Source organism: Nanorana parkeri, unplaced genomic scaffold, assembly GCF_000935625.1.
Source record: "Nanorana parkeri isolate BGI_ZX_2015 unplaced genomic scaffold, ASM93562v1 scaffold1, whole genome shotgun sequence".
NCBI lineage: Eukaryota > Metazoa > Chordata > Amphibia > Anura > Dicroglossidae > Nanorana > Nanorana parkeri.
The window spans coordinates 1,218,836-1,237,276 of NW_017306269.1; the positions used below are offsets into that span (position 1 = coordinate 1,218,836).

General features: G+C 41.0%; 1 protein-coding gene across 1 annotated transcript in view; it reads left to right on the forward strand.

Annotated features, from left to right (window-relative positions):
• The window catches only part of USH2A (usherin), a 534,204-nt gene that overhangs the window by 459,337 nt on the left and 56,426 nt on the right, over positions 1 to 18,441 (forward strand). Inside the window, exon 67 of the mRNA XM_018556052.1 lies at positions 2,318 to 2,672. Within this exon, the coding sequence (XP_018411554.1) occupies positions 2,318 to 2,672 (355 nt within the window). The remainder of the gene's footprint in view (positions 1 to 2,317; positions 2,673 to 18,441) is intronic.

Sequence of the window (18,441 nt, forward strand, 5' to 3'; positions counted from 1 at the left end):
CCGAGGGGGGGGGGTTACGGGACTCGCGCCGTCCATTTGTTTCCATGCCATTTGAGGACAGTGAGCTGTCTTGGCAGGAAAACAAATGGGTGGAGCAAGTCGTGACATCATTTGTTTACATTTGGCTGGGCCTGTGGCACGAGTTCGGTGGTAGCTGTCGGGTTGGCGGGCCTTTTTTGATTTCGGCAAGTTGGCGGGTGTCGTTCATCATGATTGACGTTGGATTATATTGCTGGATGATGTTCTTGCCCTTTGGATTGCATTGTTAGAGCCTTTTTATTTATTTATTTTTTTAATAAAGGACTTGTCAAAACCTGTCTTTTGTTTTGGTTCAATTAACCCCTTAGTGACACAGCTTCAGGGAGCATTTATGCCATTTTTGCTATGTGTTTGTTTAACCATCATTTCCATCTTCCTCATACACTACACCCATAATATATAAAGTTTTTTAAAGTACAAAATGGGCTTTCATTTGATGTGACATATGTACTGTATATGTTATGTAATTGTAAAAAATACAACAAAATGCAAAATACATTTTAAAAATACACATTTTTCACAGCTTTGGCAATAATAATGTGTACATAAGAAGTGTAGCTAACAGAAAGTAATTTATGATAAATTCTTTTATTTGTCCTGATTTATAGGGTACATCATATGTCTGTGATTTCAGTTTATTTTGGCAGTTACTGTATATGTCACAAAATACAAGGAGTAAAATACTATTTTTTTTAATGTGGTATGTTTTTCTCCTATCTTTAATAGCCTCCTGGGCACTATATTTTCTTATTAATCTTTTTATGAATTTTTTTTTAAAAATTTACTTTTTAAAAACTTTTTTCCTTTTTTAATTTTTTTTATGTTAAAAACTTTATTTATTTTTTTTTACATTTTTTTTAACTAGGGCGCACTAAGGGTTTTTTTTTTATTTACAGGGACTTTGATACATAGTATTTCTGAGTAGAATACATTATTCACCTCAGAGATACTTTGTATCACTTTTGTAACACAGCCGGCTGGCTGTGTACAACACACAGTGAGCAGCTGCTGGTAGTGTGACTGTCACAGCTCTGCGAACTGTGACCACCTAATCTGCTGTTGAGGGTCTGCCTCGGACCCCAAGGGACCCATCAACAGCAGTAACTCAGTGAGCTGCTGGTCCCTTTCACGGAACGGCGCTCATTGTACCGATTGCTTGAATTATTATTTTTTTTTACATTGGGGCCCCCCTAACATTTTTTCCAGACTTAAAGGGTCTGGTATGATTTGAGAGGGGGCCCCCGCGCTGTTTTTTTTCTTTTTAAACTGACATTTTTTCATTCTGTATGATACCCCTGAGGTAGTGAGCATAATGATCATGCTGAATGCTGAGCCAAGCAATCGGCTATTCACTCTCTGCCTCTGTTTGGTCCCTTTGAGAAAAGGGGGGAACAGCAGTGAATGAAGTGCCGAACGTTCGCCCCAGCCAATCCAGATGGTGCATCTGCTGAGGCAAACGGGATCCTCCCTTCGGTTCAGCCGAACCTGCTGAGACTGTTCAGCCGAACCAAGGGAGGTGAAGTGAGCTGAGTGCAGCCTATTTATGGCTAAAAATAGCCATACATGGCTACAGTGAATACCTGAAGAGGCTTCGGCTCACTTCACTTTGGTTCGGTTATTTATTCGGCAGCTTAGTGAATAACCCACTAAGTATGGTAGTTGTTTGTGGTGGGAGCCTGCAGTTTTAGCTCCAAAAATAAATGGGGATTTTAAACAAAGCACACTTTTAGGACATGCATCCGCTTGTTCCTAATACTTATTCTCATTCAAAAATGTAATGTATTTGTCTCTCCCAAACTTAACTCTTAATCTACCTAAAATGAACCATTTGCACTTACACCACCCCTAATAATTAACCCTTAAACTAACCCTGAAAATTATTTCTTAACTGGCCTAAATTATAAAATAACCCATTATGTCCCAAATGCCAAATGCATCTTAACCTCTACTTATTCCTACACTTGGGAATGTATTTACAAATGTTATTAGCATATTTTCTTTCCAGGTTGAAAGTAATATCAGGAAAATACTGCATTATGGCCACTAGATGGAGCTGAGGGGCGTAGCAAATAAATACTTTGAATGTCAGAAACATCTGAACTCAGTCATTTGGAGGGGTGTCTTATAGTGTACCACATTCCAATACACAAATATAACACTGGCAGATTAAATATTAGCCATACTCTAATAATCTGGTTAGTAAAGGCATCCACATATAAAAAAATTACACCAAACAAACTTCACATTTCATGTTTTTTTGTTATTATTATATTTGCAGACGTCTCACTAGTCATCCAGAAAATATCACATTGCTCACATGGCTTGGAGGAGACTTGGAGTATACAGATATTTCTGATGAACTCCAACCGTACACAACATATGAATACTGCATCACAGCACAGAATAGTGTGGGTTCTGTAGAAAGCCCTTGGTCTTCAATTCGGACAATGGAAGCTGCTCCTGAAGACATTCAACCGCCCACTGCAAAAGCCACAGGTGCTTATTCCTTCTTTCTAAGTTGGGCGGCTCCATCAACACCCCATGGTATTATAAAGAAGTATGTAATCATTTATGGTCTGGGAACAAGTGATCCAGCTTTCATTAACTTCACCAAAGCATGGCTGACTGTACCGGTAAGATATATTTTGTGTATTTGGCATATACTAAAAGTCACTTTATAGTTATAATTATTATACTATAGCTAACATTGTTCTGATTTTGATCAGAGGTTTTCTGTGAGTCATTACTACCCCAGTGCTGCATTATTTTGTATATCAAATCAATACAATGCTGCTTTAAGGGGGTCCACTGAGCTGACCCTTCCTGAGAGAATAACCAACTGGCCTGGTTAGGTTTTCTGACCATTTCCTACTATTTGCCCCAAAAAGTGTGGAAAGTGTCTACTTTCGTATATAGGCATAAACAAGCCATATGCCAAGCATGCATTTAATGTCCATAGGGAGCTTTCCCAAGGAGACACCTACTTGGTTGCTTCACTCCACCACCATCCCAAAACATGAGTTCCACAATTCATGACCTTATCTTAACCCATGCCTTTCAGGACAGATCCAGCTGTGGCAGAATTTTGGACACACTAAGAGAGACAAAGTTAAGGAAGAATTCCTTCTCTTTCATGTCTAGTTTTTTTCTCAGCTGGACTCATTTTGGGGTTTTCATTTTTTTCTTTATTTTTATCGTGATAGGGATTTTTTAAAGTTTGGGCTGCTTTAAAGCGGTGTATTCATTTGTTGCTGCCCATTTGTTCTTTTGGCTGCTTTTTGTACGCAGCATGTTGCTGCACTGTTTTAAAGGAAAAAAATTAAGTGCAAGAACAGTGTTCAACTGAACCACCTCACCAAATATCAGTCACATTCAACAGAATACACCTATCCCATAGTTGAACTAAAAGACAGGTATACGCCAGTTATACCTATTATCCTTTATTTAAAGGGGCCATGTGTTGGCCAGTTTTACATGCTTGTGTCTTCTGCAGTATCCCAATTCTTGTAGTAAAGCCCCAGTCTGTCCTCTTTGTCTCTAGTAAATTTGGGCCTAGACTTGCTCATTAAATCTGTACTGCTGCTGGCCACTTTCACACTACAGTATAATCTGCAGCCTCTTAATTTTACACTGATGTATCTGTATGATGTATCTTGTTTTTTCTCTAAATTCTTAATGAGAGCTTGATACAAACTGGCCAGTGATAGGAGTTTATCATCAGCAGAGGGCTATCCCTGCACTGCAGGGGTTAACTGCTCAATTGTCTCTAGAGCAGTGGTTCTCAACCAGTGTAACCTCAAGACCATGATTTGTCCTCGGTCATTAAGTGGCGACCCAAGTTGGAATGCACGGCAGTGTGAGCTGCTGCCCTGTGACAGAGCTCCATCCCTATGTGCATTGCTTTTACAGTTCCCATGTGCACCTGTAGAGGTTCCCGCGAGCCAGAATGTGATGTCACTCCAGTCCAGGCACCGCTACAGGACATGCGAGGGAGCTATAAGCAGTTCACGAATTAATGGAGCTCCCTTGCAGCCATACCCCCAGTGCACCCCACCTCAAGTTGACACTAGGCAGCATATTTTGAATGGCTGCTCAGCGTGAGAACTGACAGTGCAGATTTACCACTATTACGCAGGAGCTAACAAGCCCATGTGTTATAACATTTGGAGGTGACGGGTTCTCTTAATTGAACCTGTCACCTCCAATACAGAAGTTCTAGCACAGCACTGTGCTGGAACTCCTGTGACAGGTGAGAGGGGAAGAGCACAGCTGTCCCCTCTCACTGTCTACACGGAGCTCTGTTCATCGCTCTCCATCCTGAGGACGTCGGCGTCCAGTGAGCAGAGAACGGAGTCGGGAGACGAAGCCAGGAGGACGGAGCCAGCATAGAGAGGTAAGTGCAGGGCAGCGAAGGGGGTGGGGGGAGGACGGACAGGCTGCAGTTTAATTACAAGTCACCTCGGCAACATCGAGCTAGCTAGCTTGTGCAAAGCAAACAAATTACCGCCCGGCGCCCAGAACTCCATGTTCCGACCGTCGGGTGACTTCAAACGTGTGCCGCCCCTCTTCTCCATGCCGCCCTGAGGGCGGGCCTCGGTGGCCTTGCCGGGAATCCGGCCCTGGCTGTGGGGGAGGCTAGGGGGAGTCTGATGATCCTCTCACCTAGAAAAATGGAAGGCATGTGGCGACCCACTGAACACGGGGTCGCGACCCACTTTTGGGTAACGACCCACCAGTTGAGAACCAAGGCTCTAGAGTGTAAAATATATCTATAATATCTATATAAATATATCTATACCTCGGCTCTGTGCTGTGCATTACCTCAGTGTCCGTTTTATCCATTATTTATTCTGAACAATGTAACTGGCCATTCAGAAGGCTTATCCCTCCATAAGTGATTTTAGTTTGGCAGAGGTTTAGCTGCATTTTTTTCTGTGTATTTCCTGCCCTGGATACTGGAATAAGGGAATAAAAGAGTTTCATAGTGCCAAGAATTGAGTTGTGATTGAACATGAATTAAGATCTTGGCTGGTTTTCCTCTCCGCATTTATGAAGTCTGAACACAAAATGCTAAGTCTATAACGTGTGATAAGGAAGTCTGATTTCACATTGGGATTGCTAAATGATTCCACCCAGCCCAGTGGAGAAATGTGGATTAATGTGTCATACAGGGATGAATCAAATGTCTCTTATAAGGATATAGGAACGTCGCTGGTTCATATTGCTGACATTTGTCATTTATTTAAAAGAACATCATGGTTTTGTTGATGCTTGTTAGATATACACGTGATCAGCTTTTTTAACATAAACTTATCAATTTGTATTAACATTTAAACACCTTTTTCCTATGCACATTTGTGTATGTGTATATATATATATATATAAAACACATAGTGGTAGACACATTTGCTTATCTTATATGCAAGCTGGGCTTAATGCTTAGTAGTTGTGCACAATGCTTGAAAAGCATTCTGGGCTTCCTGATATGAAAGCCAAGCACTACCTTTTGTTTTTTTGCAGTCGGCATGAACATCCTAACTAAGATGGTAAAGTGACCCTATCTCCAAGCTAAATTCTGAGCAGAAAAGCCAACACTTCTGAGAGTATCGATCTCCTCGGCCCCCTTCCATCTCACTGGTGCCTCCTTTTGATCTTCATGTCACTACTGTCTCCTTTAATGGGTGGGGGTCAGTAGGGGGGTTAGAGCTGCAAGGGTCTCAGGGGTTCATGCCAAGTGAAGCAGGAGTACAGAAGCCAGTGGATTAGCATAATAGCCAGGAAAAATATATTTTCAGAAGGTGGTACGCAGTGGCAGCCATTATATCCCTCATGGTAAGATTTACTTTGAGTAATACAGAAATGTCAGCTCCCTGCCCGTGAACCTGCTGATTGGATAATGAAGAAGTAGTTGCACATTGATCCCTAGCGTTCATACTGTACTTACATTCTGGTAAGCATGTTCCTATAAGTATGTTCACACTGAAAGTGTTGTGCTATGCAGTAGAACCTAATTGGGTCATGCTGCTGACCCATTCATGCAGGGCATTACAGAAAGCTAATATAAAGACAGATTTGAGGTGCTTACACTAGTTTTATTGAGAAACACGTGTAATTATTTTTTCCTATAACTCAAATAAAGATTTTTTTTCAATTTCCCTGAACTTCACCTTTACATACACATTGCACACCTAGCACAATATACAATATGGAAGACGCCAGACACAGGCAACAAGATCAGGAAAGGCCCCTGTCCAACTTAGAGCCGAGATTCTTTTGCCATTGAAGGGCTTGTTACAAGGAAATCATACACAAATGACTAATTTTTTTATGGTTCATGGACAGCTAAAGTGAAATTCAGCAGCTGTTCAGGACAAGTGACCACTCTAACGGCTATATTATAACCTCCTAATAGAGAGGCGATTGTGCTAGAGCACGAGGTGAGCTGTGATTATCGGCAGGTGAGTGCTTTATTGAAGTTGAAAAACCATTAACATTGATAGAGTAATTATTTCAACTTGAAAGTAATTACCTCAATGGGTGATAACCACTCCAGCGTTCCGTGATGTGATTGGCCGATGCCGCTGTCAGCCCTCGCTGCTTAAGAAAATATTACTACAAAGCTGCTATGTTTGAACTAGTAAATTCACAGTAAGAACGCATTGCTATAAAATAAAATGATTTCAGCCTCGGCAAGTTAATTTCCCACTTTATTCCTCGCATAAATCCGACACTTTCCTCCATTTAGTCCTATTATGCCGTTTGCGTGCTGGTTAAACCCTTTTTGTAATATTTGTTTAAGATGCATCTGCTGTACATCAATAATTCACACACAGTTTTTATTTTTATTGTTGTGGATTTAAGCAGCAGTTGGAGGATTTTGTGACTTTTCATGGTGTGTGTCAGGCTAGGTTAACCGATTAATCGCTTACTACGCTGATCCAAGTCACAATAAACTGATTGAATAGACAACAGAAGAAAAGACCTAAAGCTAAAGTGACCGTTTCCTTCGGAGCAAACTGCATTGTAATGTGTAACCACAAATAACTGTGCAAATTGCAGCATTGCTCAGTCATGTGCGGTTAGTTGTGGTGAAACAAATGCACAGCGTGTCATATTTTCAGGGCTCAGTCATGGGGGTTCCACAATCAGTTCACCTTGGTTAAACTTTAAGTGTGCCTTAAGGTTGATCAATTTAGATACAAGCGATTGCAAACTTGCAAACTATCATCAATTGAAATGTAAGATGTAACACACGTGGTATTATTTCACATTACGCAATCTACTGAAAATATTGGTTTCTTAATGTAAGCAATCTATTAAAAACTATCATTTAATCATTATCAACTATTATCAGTTCTCCAGCACTTGCAGATTTTTGTTCCATTCATCAGAAGTGACGAAATTCCTCCATGGCAGACAGGGCCAAATTTACTCTCTCAGCTGCCCCAATGCCAGGTTCCTCAATGCGCCCCCCCCCTCTGTATGCAGGCTGCATACAAGTGATCTTGGTGGCATCGCCGAAATCACTTGTACAAAACAAGGGTCAGCTTCCCTGCTGTACTTTTAGCCCTGCTTGCCCAAAGCAGGGCTAAATGTAAAAAACATCTACCCGCCCTGCGCCCGGAACTGCATATCCTGCAGTCGGGAGATAGGAATTCCACACCCCTGCTGCCCCTCTACTCCCTGCTGCCCCAAGGCCAGCCCTCTGATGGCCTTGTGGGAAATCCGGCCCCGACGGCAGATCAAATTGGCCGAGTCAAACCAATCAAGAGATCACTAAATTGATCAAATGGAGGGTATTTGGTTTATGATGCAACATATGCGGTAACTTTGGTTTGGTCTTTGGTTTATGATGTGGCTATGATACCTCCTCATGTATCACTTGCCCCTACCTTCTAGATTGTAAGCCCTCAGGGGCAGGGCCCTCCTTACCATCTTGTCTTGAATTGTATTGTGATTGTAATGTCTTCCTTATATTGTAAAGTGCTGCACAAACTGTTGGCGCTATATAAATCCTGTATAATAATAATATTGTGGTATGCTTGGTTTGGTCTTTGGTTTATGGTGCAACACAAGCGGTATCTTTGGTTTGGTTTTTGGTTTACAATGCAACACACTCAGTATCTTTGGATTGCTCTTTGGGGTATGGTGTGACACAAGTGGTATTTTTGGTCTGTTCTTTGGTTACTGTATATTCTAGACCATGACATGTGCTGTAACCTACAGGAGGATGGCTCTTTTTGTAGGTGACAGCATAACACATGGTCCAGAATATAACGTGCTGTGTCCCTCAATGGACATCAGAAGACTGTTTAAGCTGTGGAATATTTTACTTTATATTTTTGATGACAAAAACAATTTAAAAAGGATTGGGGGGTGCTACATGTATGCCTCAAATATATTGTTGTACCTTGTGAGCATGTAATTAGCACCAAACCAGGGTAGACATGACATCACTGGCTGTCAGGAGATGGGAGGGATGCCAGCCAGGTTGGAAGAGCCCAGCTGGGAGCTATGTATGGCCCTCACCCATTGGTTGCCAGGAGCTGGGCAGGAGGTCAGGGGCGCAGTTTGTTGCCGATACACTTCTGGCTCTAAGGTACAGTATATTTGCAGTGTTTAATTTTATACAAGCTGCAGTATAACTTGCATAATCACCCGTAACTTGATTGTGTCCCTCAACTGAAACTTTTTTAAGCAAATGACCTTACAATAATTTGTCTATGCTTCTCTGGTCATTTTAAATACCTTTTGTGTTTTATTTTGATTAAGATGTCTCTTTCAACAGATAGAAATCCTATTAGATGAAATTTGTAGCGCTTATTTAGAAATTGCTGATGATATCACTCAAACCATCTGTTAACACAAAGAACCGTGGTCTGTGGGGATTGTTGTAATTCATTAAAATGATCAACAAGCAAGCGAGAGGAAACTTGGGGGTCAAAGCAGACTCAGATCTCTCTGTTTTTCTAACACGTTGATATAAATCGATGATCTTTGCTTTAATTACTAATTATCTGACACTGGCCTGTTCATCGGATGTTAGAGGGACCTTAAATCCCAATATTTAAAGCTTAATTCCAGGCTGGTCTAAAAAGCCATCATTTAGTTCAGTCATGGATTACATTCAGAAGTACTCTAGTTTGTCTTGATATGGGTCTCCTGTAATCCTCTACACAGTAGCACTCGAACCTGTGCCAACTATCCCACCCATTTAAAGAGACACTGTCACCTGCCCATTCAGGTGTCTGCTGATAGCCTCACTGCATGAGTCCACCCTCAGTAAGCCCTTTGTGCTGGATGACATCAGATCTTAAGCTGGCCATACACTGGTCGAATTTCGGCTGACTTGGCCTCAATTCGAATAAGTGTGTGGCCTTGTTGGCACCCCTCCGCTTGACAAAAGTAGATTTTTCAAAGTTGCTGGCCTCAAATTTTCCTAAAATCAATAGCCTGGTGGGGGGATACCTCCATCCATGCTGTTTGGCGTGTATGGCCAGCCTTACCCAGGTGGATGGTGTCACTAAACTTCCTTATGTGTTTGGCTGCTTAAGCCAGAGCACTGGCACATAAGGAAGGTCACACGCTCCCCATATTCAGAAGAACCACTCCATTAGAGCAGGTAGGCAGTGTGGGAGCATAGATCAGTGAATATTAGTGGGGAAAGGGGGGGTTGTCTTTCGGGAAGTATGGTCACATTGGCCTGTATGGGCACATTACAGTGTCTCTTTAAAGCAAACCTGTACTTTGTGCATCTAGGGTGACACTTACATATCTGGATCAACAGAGAATGTCCTTTATGACCTGTCTACCTCTAGCCTGTTCACTGGCTGAACACTCAGCATAATCACCTTTTAGCAAAGTGATACAGCAAACCGTGAAGTTGACCAAGGATGCAGTAAATCTGAATCAATAAAGCTGCGCAGAATGATCTTCATGGCTGTGCATGATGAAGATATATAAATCTGGTGTGTTCAGCGAGTATCCTGGTTGCATTGTCTGACATGCAAATAGCCAGTAGAGCAATTACGTACAAAAAGACATAGAAAATATGATGAAGAACATATTACAAGAACATTTAAAAAAATAATAATGCACATTTTGGAATAACAACATAATATGGAACTCCTGGAGGACATCTTGATGCACAGTTGAAATAGAAACGTATGAACTGCCAGAGAATTAGTATTCTGTTCAGCCAGTCTTGTAATTCAAGCAGCTCTTCCAGTTGCATAATAATTCATGTGACACCCTGTGCTTAGTTTTACAATGCAGGTCCCTACCTCCAACCTGCTTATTGGAATCAACATCATTACACTACCAATCCATTGTCCAATGAGGAGGCAGATGACACTAGAAGCTGTAAAACTAAACTAGGAAATAGTGTAGTCATCTTTCTGGTGATGCACTGCTGTGTAATGCACAAGACTGACTAAACCTGGCAAATGACACGCCAACTTTGTATTTGACTTTTTTCCTGGATTTCCGTGAAAAAAGAATACTCGATAAAATGGTAATAGTTCCCTTTAAAACCTGTCTGCGCTTTCTTAGGGGCTCTTTAGCAGACAATTTCCTTTGTGCGGTTTTCCTCTGGACAGGTGAGATGGTCCCAGTTCCTCATTTTCTACGAGACTGCACACCGATGCCGAAAGTTATGTTGTTCATTTGCTAAACGTACTCTTTTTGACCTCTTCATCACATACTAACTACCAGTTCAACTCTGAAAAAAAATAAGACATGAAATAATCTAATCTATTATAAATGTCATAAATCTCTATATATTGACCAAGACTCGGCTCTCTAAACTGTAGATATTACATTTCTGACCTTTGACATAGACAGGGATAAATCTTGACCCAGAGGTGGAGGCTTACACGGGATCTGAATTCTTTCAAATAGGAGCCTAGTAAATCAAGTCCATTCTGAAAAAACAATTATGTTGGGCCCGGTTAGGTCACAACAAGTTCAATGGCGCATAGTTATAATGTCCACTAAAGCAAACAATTAAGAAGCACCATTCACGGGCAGGATGGATGACTTAGTAGATTGTCACTAGTACGGGAGCCTTTCACCTGCAGGGTCGTGGGTTCAAATCAGGCCTTGGTCGTATGCGGCTGAAAGTTGTCAGCGGTTGATAGCTGTGCACTGGGATGTGAAATAAGATGTCATCCTAGTGCCAGTCTTATTGAGCAAGTGGTCAAGTGATCAGAAAGCTCTGAGCTCACTGGTATCTGCTTTATAAATCTGTGGAAGTCTGAAGAGGAGGGAGACGCTTACTGATAATCATATGTGTTTCTTTAAGGAAGAACGCCAAGCAAATATATAAAAATGTGCTTTAGTTTGCTTTCGTATTCCTTCAAAAGTAAGCATTTCTCATTTCAGCTAGTCCAGTTATTTGAAATATGTCTTCACATGGTGATGCTAACTGAAAACTATAATCTGGCTTGTAGTAGGTGTGGCTGCATTGTAATTTAATGGATTAGAAATGGAAATGGCTTACAAATGAAAGAAGACTCAAGGTCGGAGACTCCAGGGTGGTGAGCTTCACTTGAATTCCAAAGAGCAAGCTGGGGGTAGAGTAGTGACCTGGAATTGCTGGAGTGGTATCCCCTTCTTATGTTGTACAGTAGGGTTGGTTGGAACACTAGGGTATGACTAAGAATAGATGGGCTGATATCTCCAAGAGAGTGAAGGATGGGAAGGTTTCCTCATCAAGTCATCTGCACTGCGATACTCACCTGATGTTGACAGCTGCGACCCCAAGTAAAATTCCTACAAATGGACTGCCCAGAGAGGGAAATCTAAAGTTTTCAGTGATTACAAATATTGAAGCCTTTGGATTAGTATAACAGCCAAGCAACTGGCCGTTTTAGAAAGTCAATAATGGCAGCCTGTATATTTCTCTTTGCTACCTTGGAGTGTGCTGGTCCAGTCAAACAATGTGCACCTGGACAACTTACACAATTTGACCTCAGATAGCAATGGCCAAGACCAACTGTATTGGTCTCAGTAAGACAGGGTACCAAATGCACATTTCTATAGTTTATTGACCTCCTTCTTATAACTCAATAATCCATACATCCTTAGTAAAGATCTGGGCTGTTGTAGCAGCTGAGAGTGCTAATATATAGACATCGCTTTGTAAGGCCCATGGCACACTGGCTATTCTGGTGCTGGTGATAACTCGAGTGCAGTGCAGAGCAAAAACTCGCCTCTTTCCAATGCGTTGCTCCATTGCTAATGGAACTGCTGCAGAATGCTATTTGCCAACAAGAGAGTAAGTGTCTGCCTTATAAAGTGGGTCCCCGGCACCAGGATCGCTAGTGTGCCATGCCCCAAGAAAGGACAAAGGCTGGAACTAAATGAACAGAGGAAAATAGACATCTCAAATCCAATTTAAGGTTTGACAAAAAGGCATTAATGATTTGTGCCAGTCCAACTTAGTGAAGTGAGAGGTAATCTCCCCAAAATGAGGAAACTCCCCCCTTAGACAGTTGTCACCAGAACTGGTGTCCTTATTGGAAGATTTCCCCTTTATCCCTGTTCTGGTGGCAACCGTAGTTTAAAAAAAAGTAGTTTTATTGTAGTAATAAAAAGTGTACCTATTTTCTAGAATATGTCCATTTAAAATTACACTAAAATTATGTTACTGGTGCAATATATGGCAAAGTAATGTGCAAATGAAAAATGTTTTGTTTTTATCATTTGCGGGCATTTTCTTGTAATGCATGACTAAAAACAGTAACAAACAGAAAATGAATAAAAAATATCATATATGAATACTAACAAAAATCAGCAGAAAAAATAGCTAGGGGTAGTAGGGGAGGATAGAGTTAAGGATGAATGATTACGGAGAACTAATGGTTAATAAGGGGTTAAATAGGTGTACATTTATTTTAAAAAATCTTTGTGATGTCATTATCTTTACTATTTCATTCATATGTAGATCAGCTTTCATCTACAGGCAGTCCCCGAGTTACAAACATCCGACTTACATACGACCCCTACTTACAAACGGGGGGCTATTACTGTACAGCAGGGCGCCTCAGGCTGCAGCCAAAGTGTAATGTGCAGCATTTCAGTAGTTGTAATGCTACAGTGCTTGTGCCGCTGAGGAGTGCGCGCTTTTTGGGTCTGGTTCATAGTACTGTACATGAAGTTGGCTCTTGTTAGACGTGCAGACGAGGGGTGCCCGCCTCTTCTTCTGGGTCACTGTGAGGTTTTTACTGCTGTCTGTATCCTCATTAGAAAGATTTAATCTCACTTCCTGTTCTTGAGACAACAGAGGGGAAATCTACCCCTAGGAAGGGAAATTTACTCCTGTAAGAGTTATCATGGGAAAAAGGTGTCTCCACTGAAGCTTTATCACCAATACTTGTTTCCACGACAAACCAACATTTTCAAAACCCAATTGTCACGGGGACAGAAAGTGGTGAAATCTTCTGAACAGGGGCACACAGAGCAAAACAAACGTTACAGGGGGTAAACCCTTCTCTATGCTATCCAAAATGGGAAAAAAAAATTTGGCTGGAGTTACACTTAAAAAAACGTACCTGTTCCAACTTACATACAAATTCAACTTAGGAACAAACCTACAGTCCCCATCTTGTTCGTGTTTATGGGACTGCCTGTATTTATGAATAAAATAGTAAACACAGTAAAACAATACCTTGTATTTACTGAATGACACTCAGTCTCCATCCCCAGCTTGGCACTCAGTTAACGCGCACTAAATGCACATCAAGCACGTGCTTTAATGTAAAGCATCAAAAACTTGTCATTACTTGGTAATGGTACCCCAAAACCATGTTTTTCCCACATATTACACAAATATAAGGGTCCTTACTTATCCTCACTCTATCCAAAATTAAGAAAACAGTTTTGGCTGGACATACAAGTTAATAAATAAATGCATTAGTTTTACCTGTGTCTGATTTGTTAACCAGATGTAGTACATTTTGGTGTGTATCAGCAAAGGTCACACATAAAAGGTTGATTTTTTTAGTATTTATCTACATGTACAGTAATGCGAGTAACACTTTAAATATTTCTATTTTTTGCAGTGCACAATTTCTAATTAAATAACAGTTCATTAAGCAATTATATATCATTATTAATTTGCTAATCTCTCAAAATTAGCGTAATGTTTCTGTGGATTATAAATATCCCTTAGCATATATTCTTCGGATTATCCATATTTCTGAAGACAGCTTGGCTTTCTAATAATATAGCTTACATCATGGCTGGATACCTGTGCCCATTAATGCCATCTCTCCCTTTTTTATATATTTCTATTTTTTTCAGATGGTTATTGATCTCTTGCTGAGCTGAGATCTCAGTCTGATGCCAGTAAGTTTGATTAATGGATTGGCTTAAAAAAATGGACTGAATGGGGACAGCAATCCAAGACTTCCCCCAAATGACAAGGCCAGATCCATCAAGACTCCTAGTTCATTATGAAACACTTATCAAGTATACATGAAAAATTAATTGAACTCGGTTTGATTCTGGAAAGAAAAGGAAAGGAATCAGACTTCCGCTTGGCGTTCTCCACATGCGTTCCAGATGTTTCGAGCTTCCCCCTTGAGGTCCAACAGGGGAAGATGTATTAATATATTGTATTGATTAGATCAGGACCCCTGACAGTTATATCTGGAGATACCATCTGGATGATGTGTAAATTCCGTCACCAAAATTAGGATGACAAGTTATCAATCTCCTCTCTTTTTTTAGTGTAGACGGTCGCTTATCTGCTAAAGCGCGTTTTTTGCCGTTCTCCGTGAGGCAAAGGCTGATTTGAAGGGTACTGAAATTAAGGTTATTACACAAATTGAACCATATGGTCCAAATATTTCAGCAAGAAAATTGCCAGACAATAAAAATGGCTCCTGACTTCCTAATGGTGTAAATTAAAGCTTAACCATGGCTCTAACGATGTCCTTCTGCCACGCTTAACTACTGTTACATGAAGGACACAGTTTTAAAAATATTATGGGAGAAAAAAAAAAAAGCCAATGCCAACTGCCTGTTTTACAATCTGTTACCATGTCATTAAGAACACTGTCAGGACTGCATAAACATAATTACACTCAACATACAAGAGGCTGATCTAAGTAAAGTTGAGAACTCACTGAGCAGTGTCGGAACCCATTGTCTGAGCTTCTGAACCAAAATCATTGATGAGAAAGGTGTCGGGGAAAAAAAAGCGGAACGCTCATTAGGATTAAAATTTAATGCAACAGCCAAAGTCATTTTATGAGAATTTAATTTACAGAGCGGCTTATTAAAGAGCATCACATTAAACATGTACTATGAATTAAGGCTTTCATTGGGTTGCTGGCATGTTTAATACTGCACAGGAGCAAAGGTAAGGGACTAGATATACATGTAATTGCAGATGCTTAGAGAGACTTTTTACTAAGCTAGTCTCAGGTAAGGTGATAGGGTACAGAAAACTATACACCTTAAGGTTAAAAGGAATGCATAGCAGTTTTGTACACAATTTTGTTATTATGGTCAAGGCCAAAAAAATAATATTTTCTTAAAATAGATACATATTAAAGTCCAGCTCAAGGCAAATATTTTTATAATCAAATGGACCTCCAGGTGGTAAATAAAGACTGCTGCAGTGTTTAGTCTGGAGCTACCCCAATACTTGTTTTTCCACAGTGACGCAGGGTGCCATTCAACACAGAAGACTGAGGACATACTAGGGATGCAAAGCGCCATGACCCTACCCCTTTCATTTATAGTTTATTAATGCAGAGAGGGGCACTGTTCATATCAGTGATGTTCTTTGCGCCTCTGTGGGCAACCTGTGGGCGAATTATAATTGTGTAAAAATTGAAACAAAAAAGTCCATAAATGATCTTCCTATCCATATTCTTAAATTGCAGTCGCAAAAATTACACAATTACAGCAAGTCTGCATTGCAAGTCTCCAGACCAGCGAGCTTGCAGAGCTCTTGCTAAGACCTGCAGGACTCTTGCTGTAGACTTGCCAAGCAAATTTGCTACAAATTCAAAAAGTGTCAACTAGAACTTGTGCTGCAAGTGTTCTGTAAGTCTATAACTTGCCGGGAATATGTGCAGCAAGTTAACAAAATTACAATTTCACCCTGCCACAAGTTTGCAGCAAGTTATCCTTGCTATCTGGGAGATAGTTCCAGACCCCACTTGGGTCCACATCTGGTCTCCTGCAGGCTTGAGGCCTAATCACGTTCTCCAACCTAGTCCTGGGGGCAGATTGCCCTGAGCATGTGGCAATTCCCTCTCCAGCATGCACCACTGGCCATGAAACTCCTAGTGATTGGCCGGTTGAGGCTGCCCCATCCTGTAGCAGGGTCACACCCCACTACAGGTATGTGCAGACAATAACAGAACACCTATTAATGATCAAATAATCACAGATTACAAATCAGCCAGACTTATTACAGTTCCAGCAATTCTAAAGTTAAAGAGCCACTCCACTTAGGGTGAAAGGGCTACACATTAAAGCATTTAAGAATCAGCACTTAAAGCAAATATTGTCTAAATACAAGAGTAATGTGTATTCATACTGGAATCTTGGTGAGCTTTGTGTATTTCTTCCAGATCTGTATAGTAATCCAGAGTGAAACTTTACCTCTGTGCTGGAGCTTCCTGTAATAAAGACCAGTCGCTGCTGCTCTCTCTCCTTGCGCAGGTGACTGGTTTTGTCTCCACCCCCTCCTGTAGTTTTCTGCAGGCAGCCTATAGTGGGTGGGGCCTCCTGGGTCCCTCCCACAGCTCTGCTCTCTGCACAGCCTATGTACAGCACAGTGTTGATGTCACCATTACTTTGATATGGGAATATCTGTCTTTGTAAAGGCATTTGGTGCTCACCAAGTGGATTTGTATCATTTGTGACTAATTGAGAATGTCTTTAAATGAAAGCTTTTGTGTCCGGAGTACAGCCGGGAGTAACTGCGCCAATGGAGCAGTTGTTATTTTCGATTCCACCTGCTGCCCCCAGCACCTCCTCCTGGTCTTTCCCTCACCGGTGCCAGCAAGATGTAATTGACTAGATCGCAGAGCCTCTTGTCAAAATGTTCCCGGCAAGGCTCACGTCTGCACTCTCATACATTCCTATGGAGCCATTCATTCCTATGCAGCTTTTGAGTTCAAGCTTGTACTTGGAAGCTCCATAGGAATTATTTGAAGTGCAGAGTACATGTGTGGGCCTGGCTGGGAACGTCTCGACAAGCGGCTCTGCAATCTAGTCAGTTATATCTTGCTGGATGGAGGACAGGTTGGTATAAGATTGGCAGGTGTGAATGAGATTGGGGTGCGGGGCACTACAATGAAAGTGTAACTGCGCCCCTTTAAGTGCTAATCCCCAAATACTTTAATACAGTATTTTGAAATCAAATGTTATTTATTTAAAATTTTCCCACATAGTTTAATTATCCCTTTGCACCCTCCCCCCCCCCTTTCCCAAGTAGGTCTAGCACACCCTGACCCCCATTTCCAAATTCTAAAATCCCATTTTCTTGATAAGTTTCTCATTCCCTTCAAGTACTAGTTAGCATGGTATCCATTTTGAGGAAAAAAAATGTCTTCCAAAATGGTCAATTTCCACTATTCCACTTGCCTTAACAAGACACTTACTCTACCAGGGAAGAATACACCCGTCTTTAAAGTGGACCTTTACCCATATCTTTAAAATAACAACAAACACACCTATAGAAATGTTTAGTAAAGACAATCTACAAACACATACTTCTAGATAATTGCCGGCTTTGTATTCTTTGCATACCTGATTTCTCTTTTCTTTCCCATTCATCTGACAGTAGCCATTTTAACTAAGGGCAGATTACTAGCTCTTCTTTTACTTCCTGGATTTCTGGCACATGTGACTAGACATGTGACCATGCACATCATCTCAGGGGAAGAAAATGCCTTTCCCTGAGATCTCCTGAGATTGCAGATGAGATTTCCCAGCAATGCTCTGCTGATAACAAGGCAATCCCAGCGTCATTGCGTTGGCAAACTGAAGTCACTTGCACTTTCAAAGCAGAAAGTGAATGCTCTGCAAGTGTAAATATTTCAAAATCACAGCATTTTACACGTGACATGTCTATGTTATTATTAATCATCATACATAGAGGGATTTTTGAGTGTAAAGGTCCGCTTTAAGGGCAAACTAACAGGTGAGCTTGATAGCCCTCTGGCACCCAGCCCTGATGTAGCCCCGTCTCTAGCCCCCCATTGACTCTTGCCATTGCATATACACAAACACTTCATCAATGAGTATATCAAATATACATCCTTAATATACAGAAAAAAATCTGTAACACTAAAACTGTTCAAATGCAATTAGGATAATGTGTTGATAAAAATGAATAGCTATTAAATTCCAGAGCAGGGATGACTTAAGTGATGT